The sequence below is a fragment of the Diabrotica virgifera genome, chromosome 6 (genome assembly GCF_917563875.1).
Source record: "Diabrotica virgifera virgifera chromosome 6, PGI_DIABVI_V3a".
Taxonomy (NCBI): Eukaryota; Metazoa; Arthropoda; class Insecta; order Coleoptera; family Chrysomelidae; genus Diabrotica; species Diabrotica virgifera.
Genome location: NC_065448.1, coordinates 150138456 through 150154664, shown reverse-complemented (window position 1 = coordinate 150154664; position 16209 = coordinate 150138456). Strand labels below are relative to the sequence as shown.

General features: G+C 32.5%; 1 protein-coding gene across 1 annotated transcript; it reads right to left on the bottom strand.

The window, feature by feature from the left end:
- Positions 1-2039: 2039 nt before the first annotated feature.
- LOC126886365 (uncharacterized) lies at positions 2040-9469 on the bottom strand. The gene is made up of 7 exons (XM_050653251.1): positions 9113-9469; positions 8252-8465; positions 7328-7561; positions 6345-6566; positions 3777-3973; positions 3423-3606; positions 2040-2934 (listed from the first exon to the last, which is right to left on the bottom strand). Exons 2-7 carry the CDS (start codon positions 8457-8459, stop codon positions 2834-2836), a joined length of 1146 nt encoding a protein of 381 aa, XP_050509208.1. The 5' UTR covers positions 8460-8465; positions 9113-9469; the 3' UTR covers positions 2040-2833.
- Between the last annotated feature and the right edge of the window lie 6740 nt (positions 9470-16209).

Sequence of the window (16209 nt, the reverse complement as noted above, 5' to 3'; positions counted from 1 at the left end):
AAAGAGAATAATAAACAGTCATGATTGTTTGTTCTAAAATTATATTATATGAATGTCTGATTTTAAAATATTCTCAATCATTGTAAAAAACGCAAATACTCTAATGAAAATAAATTTTTGTAGTTGAACCATTCCCACAAAGATAAAATATTTTTTTTAGGTGAAGAATTCCCAAAAAGCTAATGCTAAACCACTAGATGCTTGGGTGATAGCCAGTTCCAATGGCATAGCAAATGCACATTGTATGTGTATTGCCGGTAATAGTGAAGTTTGCAGCCATATTGCAGCAATCTTATTTGCAGCTGAGTATGCCCACAGCAAGACAGAAGAAGAAGAACCCAGTGCATGTACAGATGTTACAGCTATGTATATTCTCTGGTGAAAAACTAATGAGTTTTCAAGCTGTTCAGTCAGAGTGCTTGTTGCGCTCTCTAAACGAACTGAAATATAAGACGGCTTTGGCTTCATGTTGCAGCGATATGAAAATGGTTAGTCATTTTTAATTATAATGTACTTCTTCATCATGAGTATTTATGTATAGGGCTTTTCATTCACAGTCATTTGTTTCGAGCTACTGTCATGTGTCACATAATATTAATATTATATCTATGTCATATGTTATTGGTATAGGGCTTTTCATCGATTGTCATTTGTTTCGAGCTTATGTCATGTGTCACATAATATTAATATATCTACGTCATACGTCTTTGGTTTGTATCATTGGTAGATACCAATAACGTATGACGTAGATATATTAATATTATGTGACACATGACAGAAGCTCGAAACAAATGACTGTGAATGAAAAGCCCTATATACCAATGATACACACCAAAGACATATATGGCGTAGATATATTAATATTATGTGACACATGACAGATGCTCGAAACAAAAATGACAGTCGATAAAAAGCCCTATTAGTCTTTTAAGTGTGTATTATCAGATATCACATGTAAATTGTTTTTATCATTTTAATTTGGTCATTACAGTCCCTTAATCAAAAAATATATTTTTCAGGTGTCTGTGCATCTTTTTGTATGCAAAAATTTGTAATAATTATTTGAAATCATTTTGAGGATTATAAGAGTATGGAAATATATGTGAGAACACAGACTATTATAGTTTTGTCCTATTTTTTATCATTCAATCGTCTTCTTTAAAATTTATAAATATAAAGCAGATAGTTTTCATTGAAATTCAATATATTGGGTCTTATTTGTATGTTTTCATTTTTGACTAAAGGTACGATTCCGATAATGACTGCAGACAGCAACTGCAAACATCAGTTGCAGTTCTCGGCGTTATGGACGTTACTACTTTGCACTATTTATCTGTATGAGACTGATTCCGACATCTGACTGCAACTGCTGACTGGCAGAACATCAGTTGCTAATAATTATGCAAATTATTAGTGCAAAATAATGACGTCTGTCATGGTGACAACTGTAACTGCCATCTGCAGTCGTTGTCGGAATCGTACCTTTAAAGTGTGTGGTATAATTATAATAATTATATATATTATATAACTTAAATGGTTTAAACTTAAGTTTGTTATTACATTGTGACTTAAATGTTTAATTTGTTAATAAATGATTTATTAGTTTATATGTTGTTTCACTTTTGACACAGTAAATACTTATAATATAAAAAGTGAATATCCTATCCCAAGCAGCAAGAGTCAGTCGAAGAGACGTCGAATGTACGTCACTACTCGACGTCCAAATACGTCGAAACAACGGTCGGTTCAACGTGAATTCGACGGCACAATGTCATAGTTGAAACGACGTCGACTTATGACGTTTAATCGACGACGAGATATACCTCACTGATAACGTTATATAGACGTACAATAGACGTTGGCAGTTATTTATGGCAGGTATAGTTTCTTCGAATGGCAGCTTTCAGTCGTCAATTGGATGTACATGCAGTTCATTTTTAGCATTTTCAAGTTAAAAAATAAACAGGGCATGTGTCTTCCGATTAGCAACTGCTGCTCTAACAAACGTAACCTGTGTCAAATAATAAAGAAATCAAAAACTCTGTCAAAACTTTTATTATATAAAATACAAAAAACTTTGTAAAATGACAGGTGAATATAAAATACAAGAAACTTTGTAAAGCAAATGGCAGGTAGGGTGGCTAAGATATACCTGGTGACGAGACCAGGTAACAGTGAATAACTTTTTTGTTAATAAACCGATTATTTTGAAATCACATAAATATTCAGCTTTTGGCGGTGCTTCAATTATTACTTCCGGTTTAACAGGAAATGAGATAATTTTTTTGTGACAATATTGTTCTTCACAAAATTTCAAATCTAGTGATGTATCATACTTGACAATGTATCTTTTTGAAAATCTTGAATCGCATCCCCATGGCTATTTAAAAATAATATTTGAATGGTCATAAATAAGTATTTTTTTTTAATAAATATAACTTTTTAATAATAATCTTTTTCATAAAATTTGCAAAATATTGATGTGTAAAACATACTTTTTTAAATAGTCAAAAAATTTAAATTTTTTTGAACATAATCGAGAATATTTTTATTTTTAAATTTTTTGACTATTTTTAAATAAAGATGTTACATTTTATACATCAACATCTTGCAAATTTTATACTTATCCTTAAAAACTTACTAAACGGTATCACTATGTACTACTGTTTTACTAACAAGGGAAGAAGCCTGATTTAAATTACTATTAAGACCTTCAATCGTATTTTTAAGTTCCTTAGCCAGCCTCCTACACATTTGGCGTTCACCTACAGTTTCTTTATAAAACCTTTGCATGTTTAATCAAATAAAAAACTAAAATTAAAACAATTCCAAATTAGTAATTTTTCTTGTTACGGTTAGGAGCATGTTTTAACCAGCGCTTAATAGCGTTCTCAACTTCATGAGTTGTAAAGTCAGTTCCTTGTTTTACCGCATCTATAATAAAAATAAAATTCAGTGTATCAAAAAATATACAATATATGGGTTGTTTCATTCAGAAACATAATTACACAATACAGACTAAAACTGTTTGTACTAAAAATGAGTTTTTTCACTCTTTGCAAATAATATTACAACCCATTCACACAAAATATAATTTCTTAACTTTTCTTTTAAATCTGGGTTTGGAAATTTAAAAAGATTAAGACCAAAAAAGATTAAAAACAATATACAAGGCAGTTGGAAAGAAAAAACTGGGCAAAATAGATAAAATGCCCTATACCTCAAGTTATTAAAGGAGTACAACCCATTAAATATGAACCTTCTGCAAAACACCTAGGCATGCCCTATCTGTAGTTAAAGTATGTCTATTTTAGAATGAAACACCCTGTATAAACACCTTTCCTTATTTTCTTCACAATCCGTGTTTACAATCGAAGCAAGTTAATAAAAAACAAAAAAATTGAAACCACAATAAGACTCACCTAGAACCACTTTGTTTAAGCGCAGTTGATTAAATGGTCGCTTATTTGATACTCTGTCTTGCCGCCGGTTGTTACCGAAGTAATTAAAATGCTTCACAATATTATCTGTCAAAAGAGATCTTAATATCCTATTATTCTTCTGGGTAACATCTTTCAGGTTTGAAATTGAGGCACAGTATGATTTCTAAAAAAATATAAATTAAAAAAAGTATTTTTACATTTAGGTGCAACTAATTTCTTTTAATTTATACAAATAAAGTTTAATAAGGGAATAATTTTCTATTATAAACAAATCAGCAAAAAATTTAAATTTTCTTAATTTCTACAATTGGGTACAAGATTTATACAACTTACAAAAGTGTTGAAGTTCTCTTCTTCTGTCAAATATATCTCTAGTTCTTCCAGGTCTTGTAAGGATTCTATTGGCAATTTTATTTTGAAGTCATCAGGTAAATCTGAATTTTCAAATGGTTTTGATTTCTCCAAAATATTTAGAATTTTTCTGTTCTGTTCCTTAATTGTTAATATATGTTTAAGTAGAACCTTCAATCCTAGAAACAAAACATATTTACAACACATTGAATAAATTACAGAAGGTTTTCCATTAGTTTTTTGCAATTATTCATTGATACTTATAATGAATGCATGCTAACATTGTGTACCTATATCGTTGGTTGTACCTATGCCCATAAAAAATTGTAAGTTTGGGGAAAACACAATTTGACCATTTACATTAATAGTATCAGTAATAACAACTAGTGATGTAACGAATATTCGTATTCGCATTCGCGAATATTCGCATGTTTTTGCATATTCGCATTCGCATCCGCATTCGCGAAATTTGTGCGAATGTTTTGCGAATATGAAAACAAAAAAAAAATAATTTTAAAATAATATTAGGTTAATAAAATCAAAATCAATTCACTTCTCATCTTTTTTTATTAAGAAAAGGTAACTTAACCTCAAACATGCAGCTACTCTCAAATGGAAATATGCAGGACACAACAGCAGACAAAGAGACGGAAGATGGAATAAAGCGATAACTCACTGGAGACCTTGGAACTACAAAAGAGGAAGGGGCAGACCACAGACGAGATGGTCGGATGACCTAAAACTAAAAAGATACACAGGGACCAGATCGACAGCATTAGCACTGAACCGAGAAGAGTGGAAAAATAAGGGGGAGGCCTACGTTCAACTTTGAACAATTGAAGGGCAATAGATACATAGAACTTAACCTTGTATAATCACATTGTCAGCCATCACTTTTTTTTATTATTTGGTATTATGTATGTAATAAAGCCTACGATTCAGATTGATTTACACTAAAAATCAATTAACTTTTCATTATAAATTTAGGAAACATTACAAAAATAGAATCAAATAAAAAAAAACTGAATATTCGCATTCGCATCCGCGAATGTCGGTAGCAAATATTCGCATTCGCATTCGTATTCGCGAATGTTCAAAAAATGACATTCGTTACATCACTAATAACAACTATAAAAATTAGATGATTTGTTACACTATTGGAAGCTTTTTCAAGTCAATTTTTACTGTGTGCTTTAAACCAACAATATTTTTGGCAAATCAATAAGGTAGTGTTGTGCAAAATTACTATAGTTTGTTTTTTAACCAAGAGGAGTGATTCAAATTTACCGCGCTGTATTGCTTGTTTTTAATTGGTCCAACCGCAGGCAAGTTTACTCCACTGTTATAAAATTTTGACACTAATGACATTTATCAAATTTTGACACTAGTGACATTTCATAGGTTAATTAAGTTATATCTGCGATATTTGTGTTTTCTGTGTTTTCCTTTAATTTGTAGATTGTTAGTCTACTTTTATATAAAAAGTAGTTGTTTTTGGAACTTTTTAGCGACGTATTAATTTAATATAATATATATGGATTAAAGTTGATTGCCGACTAGATCAACCAAAAAAGAAGATGTATTTGGTTATTATTCTAGTGACTTTCATGGGTGTGAATTTGTCTTTTTAGTTTACTCCTCCTGGTTAAAAAATAAACTATAGTGATGTTGAAAAAGTAACTATTCATTACAAAGTACTCGTTACTTACGAATACCGAAAGTAACGATTACTATACAGAGAGGCAAATCGTTACTTTGATTACTCTGACTACTTCTTTACTTTGTACCAATCGTATCAGAGCGAGAAACGACTATTGTATCTACTTTGATTACTTTGATTACTCTGATTACTTCGTTACTTCATACCAATCGTATTAGAGCGAGTAACGACTATTGTATCTACTTTGATTAATTTGATTACTCTGATTACTTCGTACCAATCGTATCAGAGCGAGTAACGACTATTGTATCTACTTTGATTACTCTGACTACTTCGCACCACTTAGATCGAAACACATTATATTTCGAAATACCTATACAAAATACCTACCTACAGAGAAATACGATTCTCGATATGATTACCGGTTCTCAAATACAAAAGTAATCATAGTAATCAAATCATTTTTATCTCTTAAACAGATTGAGAAATACAATTCTCGATATGATTACCGGTACTCAAATACAAAAGTAATTATAGTAATCAAATCATTTTTATCCCTTAAACAGATCGGTGAAGGTCGTTGTTATATCGGAATACCTATACAAAATACCTACCTACTGTACCGGTACTCAAATACAAAAGTAATCATAGTAATCAAAGTAACGAATACTGTAAATGATTACTTTATAGAAAATACCTACCTACTGAGAAATACTATTTTATATGATTACCGGTACTCAAATACAAAAGTAACAAAAGTAATCATAGTAATCAAAGTAACGAATACTGTAAATGATTACTTTATACAAAAGTAACGATTTGTAACGAATACTCGAAAGTAACTATAATCAACATCACTAAAAATTACTCCCATAAATAAAAGAACTTACCATTTGTATCCTGAAGACTATTATCAAAATTTAGAGACTCATTCAGAGTCGGTGTTTGTATTTCAGTTGCTTCTTGCCTACCAAAAGACGATGAAGATTTTGGTGTAGATATCTGAAATGATAACTTATCCCTTGGTGTGGATATGCTTTTCATAAATTGAGAGCCAGAAGGTATGCCAGGGTCAGACTCATCTGTCCCAGATTCCAATTCTTGAGACGATCCTACAATTTTATTTATTACTCCCTTAATACTTTATGATACCAGTGAGGTTCATAATGGATAAATTAATTATTGTCTAGCTGATTAATGATTTGGAAGAAAATCCTACAACAGACCAATTTTTACTTTCCCTCAATTTTACATATCCTATCCTTAGATAGGATATGTATTATCGAAGCGAAGTATTGTGATGGTGTAAAATTTCGACTTCGGGATTTTCATTGATTTTCAATGTGTGTCTGTGGAAAAATTTTTCGTCAACGGTTTAGCAAAAATTGCTAAACAGATTTTTACAAAATTTGGACCAAAAATCAACTATGTGAAAATCTGGATCTGATTAGTTTTTTGGAAAAACTATTTATCACACATAATAAACCCACTGACATACGTTAACGGGGTGTTAAAGACATTTGAAAATTAAAAAATATTTAAAAAATTCATAAAAACTAATGAAATTTAAACAAAACAATCTCTATTATGTTTAGTAGATCAATACAGTCTATTTTTCAAATTATTAAACTCATAGGCTAACGTTAATGGAGTTTAAGAGGCTTTGAGACTTTGAGAGAAAGTACCTTGTGTCATAACACACCACTAGTTAATTTTTATCTATTTTTTTTACACTGAAAATTCTTACGGACTACACTGTACAATAATATGCTGGCATCATCAAATGTACAAAATAATAATTTAGGTTTAAAATTGTTAAACAAGTGTTTGTGTTTAAAATATTAATATTGATGTAAATCTTAGAATCACTAACCTCTTGGATTTGTATAGAGTTTATTAATTCCCACAGGTGGAGGCCGTGGTAAAATTTGCTTCGACTTTTTGCCAGGCTTAAATAGCGAAACCTGGTCGTTGCTGTCCTCATCCGAACTAAATTTTCGTTTCAGGATCTTTCTTCTGGGTCTGGTATTATCATCCTCAAGATCAGTTTGTAGATCAGATGTTATTTCTGCTCTTTTTAATTTATTTGTGGCCTTTTCAAAATCATCTAAAAATGTACGGGGTAATAAAAGGGTTAAAATAACTTTACTGGTATCACTATTTTCACTTACACTACCACAAATGAAAAATGACAAATCGCAATTAAATTTTTGCCTTATACTTTTGTAAATTGTGCTAAGCATATTTATGGCACACAATCTTCTGACAAGGGGTGTTTCGCTTCAACAGAATGTGTACACCAGATTGGATATTGTGAGATTAGAAGCATTTTTACAAGATTCATGAAAATTTATGAAGAATCTTGAGCCTGAAACCTTTAGTTTTCTTCAAACTGATTCAAAGAGTTCACCATTAACCAAAACACATTTCGTTGACTATGTCAACATCATCAGGAGACGATAGAAACATACTTCGAGCTTAGATTTGTGATATTGTCACCATATTTTCGAAATAGATTGAGAGATTCAAATATATATTTGAGGATTTCTGAGATTGTGCCTGGGATTGGTAAGATTTCTGACATTTTAAGCTGATTTAAAGCACAATGTAAAGACCAATCACTATTTAGAAATCCTTTCAAGCTGAAAACAAGAGAAATGGGAACAGCAGACTCGAACGTCAGACAAACGTGGTGGCAAAATTTGCAAAAGGACTTCCAAATAGTGATTGATGTCTACACTAGATTGCGTGAGTGAGACACCCTTTGTGTTTTAATTAGCTAAATTATTATCATTACCTGTTGAATAAAAAATTTTCTGGACACCATATATCTTCCAAGTTTCATCAATTTCAGGTTCTAGTTTGCGTAGCACTTTTTTAAATTGAAGGTTATCTTTTATAGGGGGCCAACGTACTTCAGTTTTTCTAGGTGTCAACCAAGTTGAATGTACTATAGATAGTCCACCACCATCTTCTTCTTGTTTAAATTCTATTACAGAATACATTTTTACCTACATAATTGTGAAGAAAAAAACTGTATTTTAATTTTTCTTGACTATTTTATCTTGTTACTAATACTAATACAGTGGAACCTCGATAAGTTGGATTAATCGGGACCGCGGCCGATCCGGGTTATCGAAAATCCCGGTTAGCCGGAGAATATGGTAAAAATTAATAAAATACGGTATACTTAGAGATAAACTCCATTATAAATGACAAAACATGAAATCCATATGCACAGTACATCTAAATTACATACAGTTGTATAGAGTATTGTTTATTTCTTGGTAAAAAACTCCGTTGAAGTGAAAAAATTTTTGTTTTGTCTGATGAAAATCGGTCCGGGTTAGCCGGACTTCCGGGTTATCGGGGGCCGACTGATCGGGGTTCCACTGTAGTTATAAAATGTTTTAAACAAAATAAGTATATATTCTTAATAGGGTTATTTAGAAAAATGCTGTAAAAATGATATTTTGTTAAGACAAACATGTGTAATGTTCCTGATTATTACTATTTTTTCATATTCACCCACCATAATATTGTCTACAGAGATTAGTCAGTGAAATGTATTTCACCAGTTGAAGTTCATTTTCGTAAGTAGAAGTGAAAAAATATACCTCACTTTTTAAGTTATGATATTTCTAAAAATTAGACTTACCTAAAACAAGAAATAATCCAAATATAAACTAATTTAATAAACAAGGAGCCAATGGATGGAAAAAAGCGAACTCCTTGAACACGATGGATCAAGAAAAACAGGAAACAAACGTAAACTAACGGAAGACGGCATACACCACCATAACCAACAAAGCCATTTTGTTTGATTTGACTGTCAAAAACGTCAATTGTCATCCAAAATACACAGATAGCGGCAAGACTTTTTTTAGCCAATCACTACATAGTATTTCAAAGTAATAATAATTTGATTGGTTAAAAAAATGAACTCGATATTCTGTGGACAGGACGTTTTGCGCCGTTATGACAACCCAATGAGAAAGTTTCGCGCAAAATTTGAATTTATTTAATGATAAGTTTTTTGAAGATCGATGAGTGAAATCATTGTTATAGGTACTAATATTAAATTTATAGGTCTAACGATTAAAATAATGTTGTTTTGCTTTGTACCTCTGGTGTTTTACTGTGTTTTTACTTTGAACTAAACTTTAGAATTGACGCGCGAAGTATTGGTACATTATAGAGTACCTACGCATTTCTTTTGTCTAATGTCTATTTTCAGTTTGATTTATAGATATTTCTATATCAAATAACTATAATATTGATGGTTACTTTCATAACGTCTTTTCAACGTTCATTTTTGGTCGATAAATTTTGAAAACCTCTACCGCCCTACAATCGACGTTAAATCAACGTCTATATTATGATGTCGAAAAGACGTCTACAAATCGACACCTAATCGATGTCGTTTTAAGGTCGATCGACGTCAAGGTCTACAAATGACTTAGTATCGACGTATATTCGACTAACTCTTGCTGCTTGGGATGTATGTTATATTATGTTGCATTGAGGATATTGTAATTCTATGCATTTTAACAAACCTTCCATTTGGTTTTACTTAAATGGAAAAATTGCAATACTAACAATGCCCATACGAATAATTGAATGGGCCTGCCGAATAACGTTGTAAACGCCACATGGTTTGTTTTTGAGAAGTCAAAGAAAAAGTTTTAATATTGTGATGATGGTGAGTTTATACATTTTAAGGGTAGTAATACAGTTTTTAAATACAAAATACATACTGTATTACTCACCTTTAAAATGTATAAACTCGCCATTATCACAATATAAAACTTTTTCTTTGACTTCTCAAAAACAAACCATGTAGTGGACCCATTCAATTATTGTGTATTTCTAAAACCATAAAATGAAAATTAAATCTAAAAAACGACGCAAAATCGACGTAAAAATTACGTTTTTTATATGACGTATTTAAAACGTGATAAAAATGACGTGACTTATGGTGGGACATATTCACGTGATCTTCGACGTCGAAAAAACGTGATAAACTGACGTCGTTTGGTGATAATTATGACGTTTTTTCAACGTTTTATAAACGTTATTTGGTTGCCTGGGATGGACGTACATCGGACGTTGTGTGCTATATGGGTAAAGAGCACCAAACAATTGAAATACAAAGAAGGATCAGATTGGCGTGGGCAGCGTTTGGAAATTTAAGATGGATAGCGACAAGCAAAAAGATAGAATATAGTATAGGTACCTAAAAACTCGTGGATTTGATCAGTGAATCCTTCCTGTTCTGACGTATGGCTCAGAAACATGGACATTAGCAAAGACCAACATAAACAAAATGTAAATAACTCAATGAATAAGAGAGAAAAGAAACCAAAAGGAAAAAATGTAACAGAACTAGGGTTAAAGTAAAGTGGAAGTGGAGATTTGCGGACCACAATGTTAGACAGCGAAGATAAAAGATGGAATGCTGACGAAACTGGAGACCGTGGACAAAAAGAAGCGGAAGAGGAAGACCTTAGGTAAATGAATATTGTAAAAGCTGCAGGAACTCACTGGAAAAGCGCAGCCAAGGACAGACAGATATGGAAAAATTTGGGGAAAGACTATGTCCAAAGTTGAATATAAATGGCCTAAAGAAGAAGGAGATGAAAAACCGCTTTAAAACATCCATTTTTTCACGAAAAAATAATATGTTTGATCTGTAATAACTCAAAAAGTACCTATTGATTTATTTTAATAATTTGATATAACAAATTTTGCTTAGAATTTGTCCCTCTAATATCGATTTATGGGGTTAATTTTAATAAAATAATTTTTACCTCCAAGAAGGGCTGGCAACCACCATCATGGTAAAAGTGCAATTTGGCATTATGTCAATTTTGTTACTTGGGGTATCTTCTAACCAGTAACCACTTACCAATTTTCATGAAAATCGATAAAGGTTCAACGAAATCGGAGGTGAAAACCTTCAGTTACTGCACTACTATGCACTACTTTTGGTCAAATAAAATTATAAGTAAACGGGAGCCGGTATAGGTGAATTGGAATAGACCTAGCCTTCGAACCAACGAGTCGTGAGTTCGAATCCCACGTCAGGATGCTTTTTTATTTAATAATAATATTAATTTGGATTTAAAAATGGAAAATACTGGCGGTGACTGGTGGAATATAGCACAACTACAAAAATAGTAAATTATTGATGTGTGAATGTGTAACCCTTGTATGACCCTAAGAAAACTGTCACTGGAATGGGTAATACAAATGTATTTGGTAATACAGATATCGTCTCGCGCAGGTCGCAAAATGAATAAGTACCAAGTTGGATATGACCCTATTCATATATACCCAACTCGCATACATATTAAGAAAAATAAAAAATATATGGAAGAATATATTTAGAAAATGATCGGCTGGCTAGCCCGCGTAGCGTAGATATCAATATTTGAATATGAATCTGAAATCTGACCAACCGACCTATACAGCTTGGAAAATGAAAATTGTTATATGTATAAGTAATATAGTAATAGAAAATAAATCTTGATCCAAGACCTAACTGCTAGCCCGCTTGGATATCAGATTCTCACCGACCGATAGAGCTTTCCGTAATAGTAACAGTAATATAGTATACAAAATAAAACAGAAATAAAATCATATTATAAGAGAGATGCAGCTACAGGTGTCTGATTATATATTCGTTGGTGTCAGTCAACAAACCGATGATCGTGAGCATAATTCGGGCAACCAAAATCACAGTAATTCGCGTTGTCCAACAACGACATTCCAAAATAAATCTAGTGAAACGAATGCTAGTGATCATGATCAACAACGGATTAAACAGATTAATAACATACTGTTCAGTCGCTTACAAATTGACGGAATTAAATACTCGAAGAATAATTTGGTATCCGATCATTAAGAACGAATTTACATAGCATGTACATGTTATAGTTGTTATTTTAATTTTTTTATAAACATTGCCAGCGACATCTCTTACGTAAAAGTTGAACCTAACCAGAAAAGGTATTCTACAATATTCTTCGAAAAGCTTAAGTGGGTGATCGACATGCGAGCCATAATACCGCGGTTTTAAGAACGACGGTTTTACTCGCGGCTCGTTGGTGCTGATCGACTAGCGAACTAGCGAGCAAAACAGTCGTGTCAAGGTGTCAACCGTCCACAGCTAACATATCGTTAACCTAACCTTGTTACTTTCTTTCATTAATTAAGGAAGTTCGCAATGATTGAATTTTTTACTTGACATCGGCTCTAGCTGAGTTGGGTTCACGTTTTTTACGATATTTAAGAGTTTAACATAAATATTGTAGAATTATTGAGACAATCTTTATTTAGCACTTTATTACAATTATATTTCCAAGCGACCATCCATATTATTAACCTAACTTCTACTACCATCTTGACATCCTGTCGTTCTCCCCAAAGAGGTTCTGTCTCGAGTACCGACTACGTTTCTGAAGGAAACGTATAAGTGGTTGCATACTGAGCTGACTCTACATTCTCCTCTTTTTAAATGAGGTAAGCCACAGAGCTCTCTATGAGAATTCCAGGACCCCAGCAAATATAGAATGAATACATAACATAACATAATATACATAACTTAACAACTATAGTCGGACAAGTAAATTGGCTTTTTAATGTTCCTTTTAGGCCTCAATAACAGATCAGGTTCCTGTACAGGTAAGTGTTGACTTTGGACATCACTTTTATTTGGTGAAGCATCGACTCCACAACTCTGACTCCCATGTATAGTCTCTAAAGTATCAGAGGAATTATTTATATTCTCATTCTCCTTTTCTTTGTGGGAGAAGCCTGGAGTTGCTAAGTCGCTGCCGTCAACAAATTTCTTAGGAACTAACTGGTTACTGGTATCAGGAGTATAGTAAGGTGCCTGGACCAAATGCCATCTGTTACGTCTGAATTGACCACTATTAGTTTGAACAACATAAGAGCGTGGTTCTTCACAAATTTCAATTACCTTTCCATATTGCCTAATATCAATAATCCAGACAGAATCGCCCACATATAAAGGTTGCATATCCTTGGCTCGGTGTCTACTATTATAATTATCTGCTTGTTTTTCCTTATTTTCCCTTTCTCTTAATGACACTCCCCCCTTAACAACCGATTGTTCCAAATTTAATGACAACTGTGGTAGATTAGTTCTTAATTTTCTAGAGAAAAACAGCTCTGCTGGTGAAAGTCCACACCTTAAAGGTGTAGCCCTATAGGCTAAGAGCGCTAAAAATATATCTTCACTATTCTTTTTGATTAGTTCTTTAGCAGTCTTAACTGCCCGTTCAACTAATCCATTGCTCTGTGCAAAGTATGGGCTACTAGTTACATGAATAAAATTATAATTTGAAGCAAATTTCTTAAATAATGTTGAAAATTGTGGTCCATTGTCACTACGCACAATATTGGGAATACCATATCTAGAGAATAAACCTTTCAAGTGATTTATAATAACAATTTCAGTCATGGAACTGAGCTCAAATATTTCAAAATATCTGGAGTAGTAGTCCACGACAATCAAGAACCATTTATCCAGTTTAAAAAGATCTAGCGCTATCTTTTCCCAAGGTCGTGTACATGATTCTTCTTTGTAAAAAGTTTCTTTTATATTTTCACGATTTTCCACACAATTGGGACAATTTCTAATCATTTTTTCTATTTGAGAAGACAGCCCGATCCACCACACTGTAGATTTAGCCCTGTCCCTGCACTTGACTACCCCCAGATGACCTGTGTGAATATATTCTAGACATTTAAGTTGTAAAGCTGCTGGTATAATAATTCGAGAACTTTTTAATAACAAATTTTCACAAAATGATATATCATATCTGAATTGAAAATATGGCAAAACATGCACAGGAATTTTAGACTTTTCTGGCCATGAAGTCAACGTATATTGTTTTATTATTTGTAAAACAGGGTCATTGCTTTGTTCCTCGATTATTTGCTTTATAAACCGATCTTTTATGGGTAAATTACGGATTACCGATTTAACATACCCCTCGACTTCAATACCTGTCAACTCATCATTACTAGGTACAGAATTTTTTATGGGACTTCGACTTAGTGCGTCTGACACAACCAACTGTTTTCCTGGGATGTAAACTACTTTATAATTGTAACGCATTAATCTCATCCGAAACCGCTGCAACCTAGGAGATAATTCATCCACATTTTTCGTCTGTAAAATTTGAACAAGGGGTTTTGAGTCTGTTTCAAAAATCAAATCTTTGACCCCTGTTATATAATCAGCAAACTTTTCAGCTGCCCACGTAATTGCCAGGGCTTCTTTTTCTATCTGCGCGTATCGACCCTCTACTTGACTTAATAATCGAGATGAAAATGCCACTATTTCGCGAGATTTATCTAGATTTTCTTGCATCAGACAAGTTCCTATGCCAAAACAACTAGAGTCTGAATTTACAACAATAGTTTTGTTCGCATCAAAATATGATAAATTTGGGGAACTTTCTAAACATTTTTTTAGAGTATTTAGAGCTTGAATTTGAGCAGGTCCCCATAAGAATACTGAGTCCTTTTTTAGAAGAGATGTTAAAGGTTCTAAAATTTCAGATTTGTTTTTAATATATTTACCCGCAAAATTTATCATACCTAATAATCTTAAAAGTTCTGTTTTATTTTCTGGTTCTGGGAATTCTCTAATTGCTCTGACCCGTTCAGGATCTATTTTAACCCCAGAAGTAGTGATGATATGCCCCAAGTACTTGACTGACTTAGCAGCAATGACACATTTGTTTTTATTAAGGGTTATACCTTCACTGTGTAATTTTATTAGAACTTGGTTTAAAATTTCGTCATGTTCTTTGACTGAACTAGCATGGATTAAAATATCATCCATATAAAAGACTACCCCTTTCATACCTGAAAGAATCTTAGAAAACCTAAGTGCGAAATATTCTGGAGAACATGAAATTCCAAAGGGAAGACGTGTAAAAAAGTATCGACCAAATGGTGTGATGAATGTAGTTAGCAATTGGCTTTCTGGTTTCAGTTTAATTTGGAAGTAACCACTACTTGTGTCGAGCTTAGAAAATATTATTGAATTTTTCAGTTGAGCCAAAGTATGCTCTATTTTTGGAAGTGGGAAATAAGCTCTTAATACACTTTGGTTAAGTTTTGTGTAATCTCCGCACAACCTAACAGAGTCACCCTTTGGTACACAAACAATAGGACTTACCCACCTGGTATGTTCTTCAATTGGTTTTATTATACCCAACTGAAGTAGACGGTCTAACTCAACTTTTAACTTGGGCATGAGTGGTAATGGAACTACTCGTGGTACTGACTGAGCAAATGGCTGAACATTAGATTTTAGCTCAAGTTTCATTTCTGTTTTAAATTCCCCAATATCATCAAATATTCCTTGAAATGACTCAGCTATCGTTTCTAATGAGTACTTGCTAGCACTGTAGGTCTCTGATTCTGCCCCAAATGCATTTATATTTTTAGATACTAAGTTATTAATATAACGTGAACTATTTTTATTAATATTAAGCATTTTTAATTTTATAATTCCAGGCCGACCAAGGATAGGCACCTTTAGATTTTTTACAACATATAAAGATTCTGAACACATATTGTCATTATAAGTCAAATTAACATCAATTTTACCCTCAATTTCTAGTTTTTTATTATCAGGGCCCCCTATGGACTCCTGGCAAACATACATTTTATTTTTGTAGAAATCAGACAACATATTTCTAGAGACACAAC

Excerpts from the sequence above, each read along its gene's own strand:
- LOC126886365 (XM_050653251.1), bottom strand. The coding sequence starts at position 8,459 with ATGTATTCTGTAATAGAATTTAAACAAGAAGAAGATGGTGGTGGACTA. Across the intron at positions 6,567-7,327 it reads ACTCTATACAAATCCAAGAG|GATCGTCTCAAGAATTGGAA; the intron begins GTTAGTGATTCT and ends ATAAAATTGTAG. Across the intron at positions 2,935-3,422 it reads CTTAAACAAAGTGGTTCTAG|ATGCGGTAAAACAAGGAACT; the intron begins GTGAGTCTTATT and ends TTTTTATTATAG.